The 12,855-nt window shown below is 39.9% G+C and overlaps 1 protein-coding gene across 3 annotated transcripts; it reads left to right on the top strand.

The window, feature by feature from the left end:
• The first annotated feature begins 1,638 nt into the window (after positions 1 to 1,638).
• On the top strand, positions 1,639 to 12,744 carry znf644a (zinc finger protein 644a). 3 transcript variants are annotated; one of them, XM_076097268.1, is made up of 7 exons: positions 1,664 to 1,797; positions 4,073 to 6,599; positions 7,322 to 7,630; positions 7,754 to 7,915; positions 8,729 to 8,854; positions 10,785 to 10,887; positions 11,738 to 12,744. In XM_076097268.1, the coding sequence occupies exons 2-7, from the start codon at positions 4,076 to 4,078 to the stop codon at positions 11,931 to 11,933; spliced, it is 3,420 nt and encodes a 1,139-aa protein (XP_075953383.1). In that variant the 5' UTR covers positions 1,664 to 1,797; positions 4,073 to 4,075; the 3' UTR covers positions 11,934 to 12,744. The 3 variants fall into 3 exon arrangements, with proteins under 3 accessions (XP_075953382.1, XP_075953383.1, XP_075953381.1); XM_076097267.1 differs by having other exon boundaries at positions 1,639 to 1,736; positions 7,322 to 7,915; XM_076097266.1 differs by having other exon boundaries at positions 7,322 to 7,915.
• The last annotated feature ends 111 nt before the right edge of the window (positions 12,745 to 12,855 follow it).

Here is a 12,855-nt window from a genome sequence, read left to right as displayed (position 1 = left end):
CAGCTGTGAGCGGGAAGAAGAGAGAGGGATGATGTGGGTCATCTCTTGTACTCACACTTTGTGGACAATGGGTTTCTCAAAAAACAGATTGTCCAGGGACAAGGTGCAGTCATCGGTGTCCAACATCTCATCAGGTCACGTAGGCGCTCGTACATTTGAATGCAAAGTGGGTAAATGTCAATCAATCACTATGGAAATCTGGCTTGAAGAAGAAAACAAACCAGAGATACTTAATGAGTTAAATGAGAGGGAAAAGCTATTGTTGCTGCAAGCTTAGAGGCTTTTCTTTCAAGGTTTGTTTTGGTCTGCTGCAACAAAAGATAGTTTATCATCTTTTTCTCTCATGACAAATGCTAGGATGCAAAAAATCAAGTCTCCAAATGATTTGTCAGTTACATTATAATTAGCATTAATTAGGTAGTGTGTGGATTCAAACTATTTAAGAAATGAAATCATCACTAAATTACATTTTTGGACACACAAAAATGTAAACGTACATGTGGCTTTCATATAACCATAATTAGCAATATTCCTGCTGATTTAACTTAATGGTACTTTAAGCATTTAATATAGCTAACGTTACTTGTAATTACAATAGAGCTGAATGCTCTAGTTACACGAAAAATGTACTTTGCGTCATGAGTGATGTAGGTTACTAACATTATCTCACAGTAAAATACTTATTTATCCAACTACATTTCTGAAACAGTGGAGGAAACTAGCTTTGCTAGCTTAAGCTAGTGAACAGCTAGTTAACGTTAGCAACATTGAAATATGAAGACATTTTAACTAACAGTTAGCTCCATAGTTTAACCAAGACCTGCATTTAAGTTATCTGTTCTGTTTCCTCCCGGTGTACCTAACTTACCTGTTGTAATGAATAAATTGACATAAATATTAAAACTCTGTAGCTTAACCCTTGACCCCACTAGCTACAGTTGACATTTCAGTAAGTACCTCTTTGTCATGTTTGCGCGAGATTGAACTACTCATTAGTAACAACTTTATTTATCAGCATATTTAAAGTAACAGTAACAGTACGGCAGCTATACTTTTTTATTAAAAATAGTGTTTGTAGCTAAATGTTTGCATCAAAATATAAGCAGGCCAACTATGACAGACGTTTACTGTGAATTATTTGTATTATTCGTTGAGTGTTTTGTGTTTGAAACACAGGAGGATGTGAGTAAGTGAGCTACTGACGGAACAACAAAGACCTGTGACAAGACTGTCAACTGTCATGGGGGCATAGTGGTAACATCTCTGCTGTGTTGGCATACAATTCATCTCTGCGCGTCAATGACAGGTTTACATAGTAAAAACTAAATATTTTCTATACAACACAAATAGTAACTGAAGTTTCAATTTATCTGTATCAATTAAAACGGCGATTAACCGCCATCAACCTAAAACAAATCTGCTACTCAAAGGAGATGGTCATTAACTCAGTTTTTTTATGCCTCCTATCTGGAATGAACCATTTCAAATCTTCCGGGGGGGACATGGCGCCGACTCGTAACATTACGCGACGATATCATACGAGTCAGTAATATGCGTAACCTTTTAACTATATATTTTATAAAAACCTTTCACAATCAAACGCAATCATTGGGGGAAGTCTTTGTTTTGTTACGGTAGAGCCAGTTGTATGTACGGTTACCCTTACAAAATAAATGATCTGTCCCACACCAGACCACCACGGAAAATGGCGACTGTGAAATAGATGGAAGACGAAAGTAAGAAATTATTCAATGCAGCGTTTAAATTGTGCCCTGTCTCCATCCGCACCGCTCAGAGGTAACGTTTGTTGGTTTTTCATCATTGTATTGATGTCTGTGTAGTGAGTAGCGAGGGACGATTGTCATGAGCTATAGTTTAGCCTCACGAATAGGTTTTGCTATGGAACAGTCTTATGGAATGGTCTGCAGCTCCAGCAAGCAGCATCCAACAACACAGCGTGACATAAACCCCGAAGATATGCAATGATACCGTTACAGGACATGGTATAAATGATCGAATATGCTCTGTATGTAGGCACGTTTTGAAACGCATCCCAACTGCTGTGGGTTGGTATATAACTGAACTACTGTGTTGAAAGTTGTAACTCTGTACAAAATCCACCACCGCTCATCAAAAGCCATTGACGAGGTCCATCTCTTTGCAGTTTTTGTTGCTGCTGTGTAAATGTTATAAACACCTCTCACTGCCACGGGAGCATTCACTTGGTATGACACTTTTATTGTCCTTCAAATCCCAGACCTCTCACACTTGCGACCTTGTAGCATTGTAAATGGCCACAATTAATTATCTTAGCAAAGTGTCAAGTGTGTATTATATTTAGCCATATTTATTTTGTATTCAATGAATGCTGTATGAGTCCGGAAGATAACTCTGGAGACATTGCAAGTAACTATAGACAATTTAGTTTTACATCATAAAAGCACATTATAATAACTAAGAACTACCTATCGGGAACTGTAGCTCGTAGGTAACATTCTATATTGGACTTGTGAAAGCCCAAATATAACTGGTATGCCTGTGACATATGCTAAAGCGTGCTAAAAGTTTTAATTATAATCTAATCTGATGGTTGATGGTTGATTAATATGCCAATTGTTTTGTTATAAAATGTCAGAGAACAGTGAAATATACCCCTTGTAATTTCCTTGAATGTGCTAAATTTCAAATTAGGAGCATATCTATGATTGAGGGATTGCCTCCACACAGCTCTCAACATGGTGGCAGCTGAGCCAGCGCTAGCAGCTAACAGTGCTAACCGCCCAAACACTCTAAGCAACAGCAACAGTGCTGACAGAGCTAGCAGTCGCCCCTTTCAGACTGAGATTCTGCAACACTGCTGTAAAGAACGTCCGCCGTTAATCCGGGTTTGCTTTTTCACATTGGACCAAACAACGGCGGCACAATGCCACCTCAGTGGGTGATGCACCCTGGCATCGCGGGAGCAAAAGAGGCACGACGTTTAACACAACAGTGTCGGTGCTCCGCCGCACCTGCTGTCCCTTTTCACACAGATGTCGGCTCAGCTCTGTGACTACCCCCTGCTGCTGGCTCATCGGCAGAACAACTCCGTCCCCTCAATCCGCCTTCGTACCTTTCATACTGAACAGCGAGGCGGAATAACGGCGCAACTGTCCTGCCTTGTACAGGCTGTGTGTGAAAGGGGCTGGTGTTTACCTGGGGTGTAACAAAAGGGTGGGCGTTACGCTTCTGTGACGACGCCGTGGGTTGGGACTGCATTGTTTAGTGGTTGCCGCCGTATGAGCAGTGTGTAGAGCAGTCGGTTTTAGCTATCCAGTGGGGCACACACTCTAGGACTTACATGCACACACATGGCCTGACCAAGCCCCCAGGAAGAGCGCCAGGCTTTGAAGCTAATTTCGCATGGTGGACAAACGTTAAAATTACAATTTCCAGGTCCAACAACAAAGAAAAAGCCACGGCAATGTACCCATTAGATTATAAGATATCGTGTGTCCAAAGTTGACATTTCCGGGTGGCGATATCGGGTCATGGAGTGTCAAAAATGTAGAGATTTTCTTAAAGGCCCCATTGAGATCGACTTGAGTGCCAATTCATTCATTTGAATGGAGCCAGTCCGTTGACATAGAGGGCTCCAGCAAAACAATGCAGGGTTATGCAACAAGGAGCTGTGGTAACCAATGAAATACATGCAAGTACACATTCCTGCTAGATTACTTTGTAACACGAACACCGTCTCCTACTGTTTATCTCACAATCATTTGTGCCTTCGTGACACATTTTTTTGAGTTGTACAACCCTGAAACTATCAAGGCAAAATTCCAAAGGCACAACAATAATACAAAGGCGGTAATTAGACTTTTATAATTTGAACATGGAAAAGCAACAACCTTACCCAGATCAGTTATCTGTTATTGCGCAGAGATCGCCTATCTCTGATCAGCTATGCCTTAAATTATAAAGGTTTACATTTAACTCTTGGGATACAGTGATACAGTGATAACTGTTGGTTTTGTAGTCAAACACGTTTTGGTTAGGGATTATCTAAGAAAGATCTACTTTTCTTTTTCAGGTCATGGCAGCTGAAATGTCATGTCTGACAGGTGTTGATGAAGACGACAAAGATGCAGATCCTGAGATCAATGCCCTCACACTCCTGCAAGAGCCAGTGAGAATGGCACAAGATTCAGCCTGTTGCACCAATTCTTTCGGCAAACCTCTGAAACAAAACAGTGTTCTAGATGTTCTGTCAAACACAGATATGTTGTCCCCGGTTGGCCTGGGAAATGGACCGTCTTCGCATCAGGCTACACAAGCCCATGAACTCAACAACATATCCACAGAGAAAGAGGAGGCAAAGAGCATCACCCCACTAAAAACTGTGCAGGAAATTGATACTGCAGGAATTTGGGGTTTTGATGTAGACTCACCTGAGAACTCATTGGATAATTTTAGCAGCACCAGTGACCTTCATTGGGACCCTCACAGAGAGTTTATGCAGTTTCTGTGGGAGAACCATGGCGATTCACCTGGTGAGGAGCCTAAAGATGAAGTCTCTTCTGCCAACAGCCAAAGGAGAAGGAAGCGGAAAATGGACATGGTTGTCATGGTGGATCCCTCAGAAGACCTTTATCCTGAACTGAGCCACAAGTCATCTGAGGAATTGTCTGATGCTGAAGACCAAGTAGACTCCATTCCTGTCAGGAAAGTCATAAATTCAAGAAATTTCTCCCAGTCACAGTCGTCACCAACAGGGAAAGTTTCCACGTATCCCAATGGAACTGTAAAGGCCATCAAGGAAATTCTTTACAATGCACCTGCAAGAAATTCTCATGAGAACAGTATAGGTCATGGGCTTTCACCACTGAAGGGGAGGCTCACTATAAACTCTCATTCAGAGGAGAAGCCATCATGTTATCCTTGCTCAAAATGTAAGCTCATTTTCAAGAAAGAGCATCATTTGCATCGTCATATGAAGTCTCATGTTGACTCTCCAAATATCTCGCCAAAGCCTTTTATATGCCGAGAATGTGGACAGTCCTTCAGACAAAGTGTTTCACTTATCGAGCACATGTCCATCCACAAAGACAAAACGGCAAGACTTACTGAGATCAGAGGCGGGAATGAAAAGAAGAAAGAGGAAAAAAAGAAGCTCTTCTGCCCTCAGTGCACGTTTGTTACAAACTGCCCAAACACATTTGTACAACATGCGAAAACACACGAGAAGGACAAGAGAAAGTTTAGATGTGACAAATGTAGCTTCAGGACACTGAGTGAGACGGATCTTAGGAGACATAACATTATGGAGCATACTGTTATTACTGTTAGAAAGCAAATCCAGAAGGATGATGATGGCTCTGAAATCTTCTCCTGTAACATTTGTTCTTATAGAGCTTTTAGCAAAAGTGTTTTTCAGAATCACCTTCTGCGCCGCCATCAACAAACTTTAGAGGAAAACGAAGCCGAACAGCATAGTGAGAAAAACGCACAACCATCTAAGGAGCAACACGTGCCTACTACTAAAACTTCTGTAGAAGATGCAGAGATTACATCTAAAATCTCTATAAAAAACCAGATCCCCTCCAAAAGAGCTTGTTCACCAAGCGACTCCAATGACATTTCAGACTTGTTCAAAAATAGCAAGATTAAGAGAGGTCTCAAGTCTCAACTGACAGAGTCAAAGCTGGACAAATCCATAAATGTTCTCCTATCCCGACAAAGACATGGAAAGAAAACTCCAGAACAGAGGAAGGAAAGCAATAATCTCAGAACATCTGTTCAGGATTCCAAAGGTGACAACGATGACTCTGATCAGCTGCCAGGAACATTGACTATTAAGGTTGAAGATTCAGCTTCATCTCCAAATGGCCATAGGATGGCATCCAATGCTGCCGAAATAGATCAGTCAACAGTCAGAAAGTCACCGTCTAAAAGGAAGATGTCCATCCCATATCGCAACACCTCTGACCAAGCTTCATGCTTCATCTTACCAAAACATCTGCCAAGTCCCAATAAAATGAACCAAGAAGAGGAAGAAGAGGAGGAAGAAGAAGAAGAGGAAGAAGAAGAAGAAGAAGAAGAAGAAGAATTGTCCGACTATCAAGACAAAGACATTTTCCAGTTTAACGATACAGATACAGATGCGGACACTGACCTTTTTGACGGTATCAAGAAAGAAAAACAAAACATAATTTATACCTATAGCAGAAGAATGTCCATGAGGGGTGCCCTGCAGGCGTCTAAAAGGCTATTTGAGAAAATAAAGACTGAAGAGCAAGACCAAACCGACCCTGAAATCAAAGAAGAATGCATAGAAACGGAAGTCTTCCAAGAAACCATTGACTCCCACGAAATACCACTGAGTGAAGACTTCACAGAGGATTTTGATTTGGAGTTGGAACCAGGCAGCAAGAACTGTCCATACTGTCCTGCAGTCTTTGAATCGGGTGTTGGATTGTCCAATCATGTCCGTGGGCATCTTCATAGGGTCGGACTGAGCTACAATGCACGCCATGTAGTGTCTCCTGAGCAGGTGGCATCTCAAGACAGAAGGCCACGAATTCGACGAAAGATTTCAGCGTTCCGGAGATTGAAAAAAGGTAATTGCGTACTTATTGCATGTTCTTCTATTAAAGGGAATCTATGCTTTATTACAACTTGGCTTTTATTTTTATGACTCTGGCCATCCGTGCCATATGTTATTTTTGAGCAATAAACTTAACAAGTAAGTCCTCAGATTTTCGAACGTGGCATCAGCTCTAAAAATAGGTCCACTAGGGCAACAAACAACAAGGGGTGAGACAATCATACAGGTTGTAAACAAACCCCAGATTAGTCAGTTCTTTGATAAAAAGATAAGAGCTAACAGTAAAATGAGTTTACAGACTGACATCTTAAGTCAACTATTACCCAAGGTACTGAACATAGTCGTGCACACTTTGTTTTTTCTATGAAATGAAAGATTATTGGAGACATTCTTGGTGTGCTAACTTTCGGTTCTACCTCCCAAATGAAATTGTAACTATTCTGGACAAACTCGGCTTGTTATAAACCTACATGATTGTATGTTGCCCCATTGAACCTCTTTTTAGCCATCTATTCATAATCATTTGGGGAGTTCAATGTTCTAACTACCAATTCCACCAATGGACAAGGCAGCGAAAATAAAACCCAAGCTTTGAACTGTAGTTTTCTGTAATATGTACTTAAAAAAAGTTAAGATGTGTTTAAGATTGTACTTGTATTGTTAGCTTAACTGCCGAGCGTAAACAGTGCTGAACAGCTGTTTACGTACGTTTACGTTTTCTTTGTTTTTTTTCAGCGTTACAGCTGGAGTCAGAATCTGAGACTGTTAAGACCATTCACTCCTGTCCGTTATGTGGGGACTCATTTGATAACAGGACTGGACAGTCCAACCACATACGAGGCCACCTCAAAAAGCTTGGTAGAAGTTTTGCAACAAAAAACAAATCCCCATTATTTTTACTCCGGGAGTTGATGCGCGACAAGAAGGAGTTCCAGCGGGCAATTCAAATCCTGGGAAAGAGACGGAACCATTTCCAATATGGTGCTTCACCGAAGGTGTCCAATGTTGATCGTTTCATGCCGTCGCCCATTGGAATCCCAAAAAGTAATTATTTTCCAAGCGTTTGCGCTGATGCCAGAGCAGTGATGCCCACATTTTCTTTAGTGGAAATGGAATCTGAAAAAAAGCAACTAGACACTAAGTTGGATGTTAAAAATTCACTCTCAGGGACGACTGCCTTGATAGGAATTCTGAAGAAGAGGAAGTGTCAGGAAGACGGCAGAATAAAGGGGTCTTCTCACATGTCAAGAAACATGTTGGCGGTTTCTTCAAACAATGAGCACAGTTCAGGATCAAGACTTGCATCTTCACTGCCAAACTTGCTATGCGGTAAGTTAACTTCCTCAGTAGTAACCAGAAGGTAAGACTAGAAGTGGAATTCTCCACTTAGACACTTGATTAATTTCGTACAGTCTATAAGAATCCTGTAATCCTCTTCATATTATTTATTGTCAAAAACTGTGTTGAATATCTCTAATATGATAATAGTCAATCTAATAGCAACTTATTACACAAACGTGTATTTAACTTGAAACAAGAAAACTTACATGATACATAAAGAATGCAGTTAATAAGAAGTGTTTTTTAATTTTTGTGTACTTCAATTTTTGTAATATTGGCTTGACAAGGGTCTGGCTCTATTTTCATGTTTGTGTATAGACTAGGTTATAAAAAGTTAAAAATAAAGATAAGACGAGTACATAAAAAAGCCAACCATCTACTACGAATATCCTGCATCAGCTTTTAAAGGCTCGGGGGAGGTAATTAAAACGTTTACTCTAAAACTCACACTGAGACATTAACATCTGCAGCAGTTGTTTTTAGCAAATATCTGAGTACTGATCATCAGATCTTATGTGTTGTTAAAGTAAGGTGTCATCAGCATAAAGGCAGAGAATGACATTATCAAAATACCTTCTGATTATGTGGTCTAAACTGATGAACATGTTGCACTAACCTTAATAGCGGAATAGCAGCAATTATACATCCATAGTTTGTTATATGGAACAAAGATATTTTTTTTATCTTACACTGTGGGACTTTTATGAATTATAAACTTGCCAAACAAAGGGAACAAATAAGCACGATGTTATTTAGGATTTCACTTATTTGTTTTTCTTTGTATTTTGTGTCTTTTTACAGAGAAAGGTGAATTCAACAGGAAGGTTTGCGTCCACTGCAATGCAACTTTCCACAGTGGAGTTAGCTTGTCGAATCACCTCCGGGCATACACAAAACGAAAAAGGAATGCCTTACTTGACGGAAACAGTAAGTGTCATCAGCAACAGTTTAAGTTGAAGACAATGAAAACATCCACTTTAAGAGCGTAGTAGCAATCTGTGGCATAATTATCCACAAGCAGTGTTTTGATAAATACATTGGTTGTAGTGAGTTAAATCACATTCATTTATAAAATGGTATGTGCCATTTCTCAGCAAATCAAAACTTTGGTCTTGTGCAGAAGTAAATGTTCCCTCCGTCTTCGATCCTGAGGATCCAATCCTGATAGTGGTGTCTATGGGTTGGTTATGTGTTCCAATTAACACAATTGTTAATGTTTGGAAGGTGGGGAAACCAGTGAAGGCTCTCATCCTTGCACCAGCGACTCATACCAATTAAAACTTCTATTAAGGAACTTGAACACTCTAGCAATAGAGTTTTCAGAACAGACAGAACGTACCGGAGTTCTTCAAAATCTCAGACTGGGAAATTTGTCAAAACTGGCCCAAAATTTCACACACACATGGACCAACCTTTAGGCACAGAAATAAATTATATGAGTTGATATCAACTTACCTAAAGGATACCCTGTGATGTTTTTATGTAAACAACCACAGTTGTGTTTACATTCACAGTTTCTCATTCCTTGAGGCCTAAATAGAATAGATTTCCTTACTCATAAATCAGTATTTTTTTAATATGTCAAAACCTGCGTTGTTTCTATTCATCCTGTCTCGCTAGCAGTCTTCTTCCTCCACCACCACTTACTGTCAATCAGTGGATGAGCATGAAACCATTGGCAGGAATATGATGTGCCACATCACTTGTGTGCTCGGGATACAAACAAAACATTGCTCAACAACGTTACTAGTGGTCAAAACCTCCACAGGGTACCTTTAACTCAGGATATCGATTTTTGTTTTTGTTTTTAAAGAGACAGGAATACTTGGCATTGTGTCATTGATCCAAGAACAAATAAACACATTCCATGAGAGTCGTCCAACAGCAGTATTTAAATTATTACTGTAGCAAAGGCACATTCACATATGAAGAGTCAGTTCATCCTACTGCTAGTTTAACTTGTATGTCCTGCTCAAAGCATTAAACAATTATATTTATTTATAGGAAAAGGTAAACAGCAGTGTGTCTTTACAGAAATAATGTCCCAGTTACTCAGGACAGTTTTCAGAACGCTTCATCGCTGTTCATTACAATCTCAAGAAACAGAGAAGACTTTTCAGCCATTACTTCCTTCACTCGATCTTCTGACCAAAAAACTGTTGATCTGATCAGACATGCTGGAGATAAATTCTGCCTACCCAGTTGTACCTGAGTAACCTGATCACTGTTTTGGTTTTTGACAAATGAAATCCATTCATCTCCACTGTGTGGGTATGTCAGCAGAAATCTCAGACTGATACCTCAAGAAAGCTTTAGCCAAAGCTGTCTGTGGGGCCAGATACCACAAGATGTTGTGATGTCCAAATTATAGTTATAATTAGTGTACCAGGGGTTATTTGTGTCCTCCCCAAGGTAAGGATCCAGAAGGGCGTCAGCAATTAAGATATTGCAGAGATTTTAATTGTGGAGCTTGGTGGGTGCATCTGTGGGAGGAGCGACCTCTTCATGGCAGAAAGCTTTCAGGGCCTACTTTTCCTTCGGTCACCGATCATCACACTTATATCTGGGGCCTTGTGTCATAGCTACTCTTGATTGGGCCAATACAGAAGAGACACCTCAGCCAGACCATTCACCTCACTGTCACGAGGCGAAAACATGAGTATGACTAAAGTGAAGGCTGCTAAGGTCCAGTCATCCAAACTAGTCACTGACTGTGACAATTTTCACTGAACAACATCCTAACTTTTTTGTGGTTATCATGCACTTTGTGTCCATTTTTTAAATGTTAAATTGGCAAGGCTGTGCTGTGATCTCAAAGGTAGGGCTGTAAAGTAATACAGTTAATTCTGTCTTTCAGCATTCGACTGTAAAGCAAGGAGGCAACGCTCAAGGCCTGGCTCAAAGAAGAAGACACTGCCCTTACCACAAACTCCAGAGGAAATGTACAGGCTCACCTGCAGGTAGTGCTTGTATTTTGTTTATAATACTCATAGTCTTTTTAAATGGCGGATAATATTGCATCTGCAGTCTAACAGACTTCAACAGTGATTGTTGCCCTGGGTAATTGTTGTGGTCTATTTGCTTCTGTTGCCAATCCACTTTATTTGTAAAACTAAAACTGCCTAGATGACTGAGAGGCCTATTGTCATGGATGTAGCCCAAAAATGGTGAAACTGAGAGTGAAATTATATGTCGCAAACAATCATTGTGATGATCATGCATTGTAAAATAACAGCTGAACCAAAACTGGAACAACTAAATCTAAACAAAGGCAGCAAAACAGCAGAGGCCCGGTAAAAACAAATTGGTTGCACAGACTTTTATAGTAAATTGACAATAAACACCAAATTTTGCACAATGAACATGACAGTAGTAGTAGTTGTCTTAAAAATGAGTTTAATTTGTTTTATACAGTTTGTCTAAAAAATAAATTGAATCTAAACCTAAGCAATGTATTAAGTGAAGTTCTGATTTTGGCTGGCCTCTCCTGTTCATGCGCACCAATGGAAGCATTGGAATCATAACAATATGCAGGTATTTGATCATAAACCAAATTATTATTAAAAATGTAATTTAGACCTCTTGGTGGCACCAGATGAAACATTAATTGATCACCAAAGTTATTGCAATTCATCCTGAGGGGGACATGACTGTCAGTACAGCTTTTCATGGCTTCCAATAACTTTAGTCCGGATCAAAGCGGTGCCACCAGCCTCAGACCGGTGCTCCTATCCCTAGACATGCTGCTAAGCGTGGCTCAAAACCACTGCGTGTTGATCCGTTATGTTCAATCTCTTCTTCTCTTGACAGGTTCTGTGACCTCGTCTTCCAGGGTCCCTTGTCGGTCCAGGAGGACTGGATCAAACATTTACAGAGACACATTATGAACACTAGTGTCCCTCACACTGGGCTAAGCATGGTAGAGGTCGCCTTGCTGCCCGCGGACTCCCCGACCCTCAAGACTGACCAAGACAGCTCTCTGACAGCCACACATGCTGCTTCATGAAGCCAACGGGGACCTTTTTAGAGTTCACTGACCTGTATGTGTATGTACATTGGATGTTCTTTCACTCTCTTTTTTCAATCGCTGACCCAAAAGTACAATATTGCTCAATGATGGAGATATTGTGCATGTTTGGACAGATGAAAAAAGTTAATTATTTTGGACATTATTCCTTTTTTCTGTTTTTACATGGTCCATTTAGTTGGAAATACAATTCCAAATGGACGGACTGTTTTCTTGTTTTATGCAGTAATGTAGTGTGGAATCCATTTCTAATGAAGACAACCTTTACCTCAGATTTCTCATGGTTTGAGTCCGTTTTTGTCAACATTTGGGAGCACCTCTCTTCTGTATCACTATTCACATTTTAAAGATACATAGAATCATTTTTCTTTTGTATTGCAACCACGTTTAAATCCAAGCCCACAGCCTCTGTTTTCAGGCCACAGAGTTGGTGAGATAAATTCGACTGAAAATGACGGCACCTGAAAGCTCACAATTAACAGTTACAGGAATCGTGAGTGGAAAGGTGAGCTACTGTACAAGAAAACTGTCTGAAAACTTGTTATGCATAGAAAGTGTTTTATAGTATTTCAATAACTGCATTGTTTCTAATACAAAAACAAAATGAAAACTGATGGTGGTTAAGAAAAAGACACTCAGCACAGCCAGTGCTGACGAAGCCCTTCATACATGTCACCTATATTTAATGTTTAAATATACTGTTTTCAAATTATTTTATTTTAAATGTACTATATCACAAAGATACAATGCTTAAAACATTTGTGTTCTAAATAAAAACAAAAAGAAACAAGTTGACTTTTTTTCAATCATTTCTTTTCCACACAAATTATAAAAACATTGAATCTGTACATTTAGAAAATGACACACTGACCAAATGGTGATGATCTGGGAGTACTAGACT

The sequence above is a fragment of the Anarhichas minor genome, unplaced genomic scaffold (genome assembly GCF_050575085.1).
Source record: "Anarhichas minor isolate MPS153535 unplaced genomic scaffold, ASM5057508v1 ptg000024l, whole genome shotgun sequence".
NCBI lineage: Eukaryota > Metazoa > Chordata > Actinopteri > Perciformes > Anarhichadidae > Anarhichas > Anarhichas minor.
The sequence above is the reverse complement of the archived record's forward strand: the minus strand, read 5'-3'. Positions and strand labels throughout refer to the sequence as shown.

Coding starts and splice junctions, on each gene's coding strand:
- znf644a (XM_076097267.1), top strand. CDS start 4,076: ATGGCAGCTGAAATGTCATGTCTGACAGGTGTTGATGAAGACGACAAA. Junction 6,600..7,321: donor GTTCCGGAGATTGAAAAAAG/GTAATTGCGTAC, acceptor GTTTTTTTTCAG/CGTTACAGCTGGAGTCAGAA. Junction 8,855..10,784: donor TGCCTTACTTGACGGAAACA/GTAAGTGTCATC, acceptor TCTGTCTTTCAG/CATTCGACTGTAAAGCAAGG.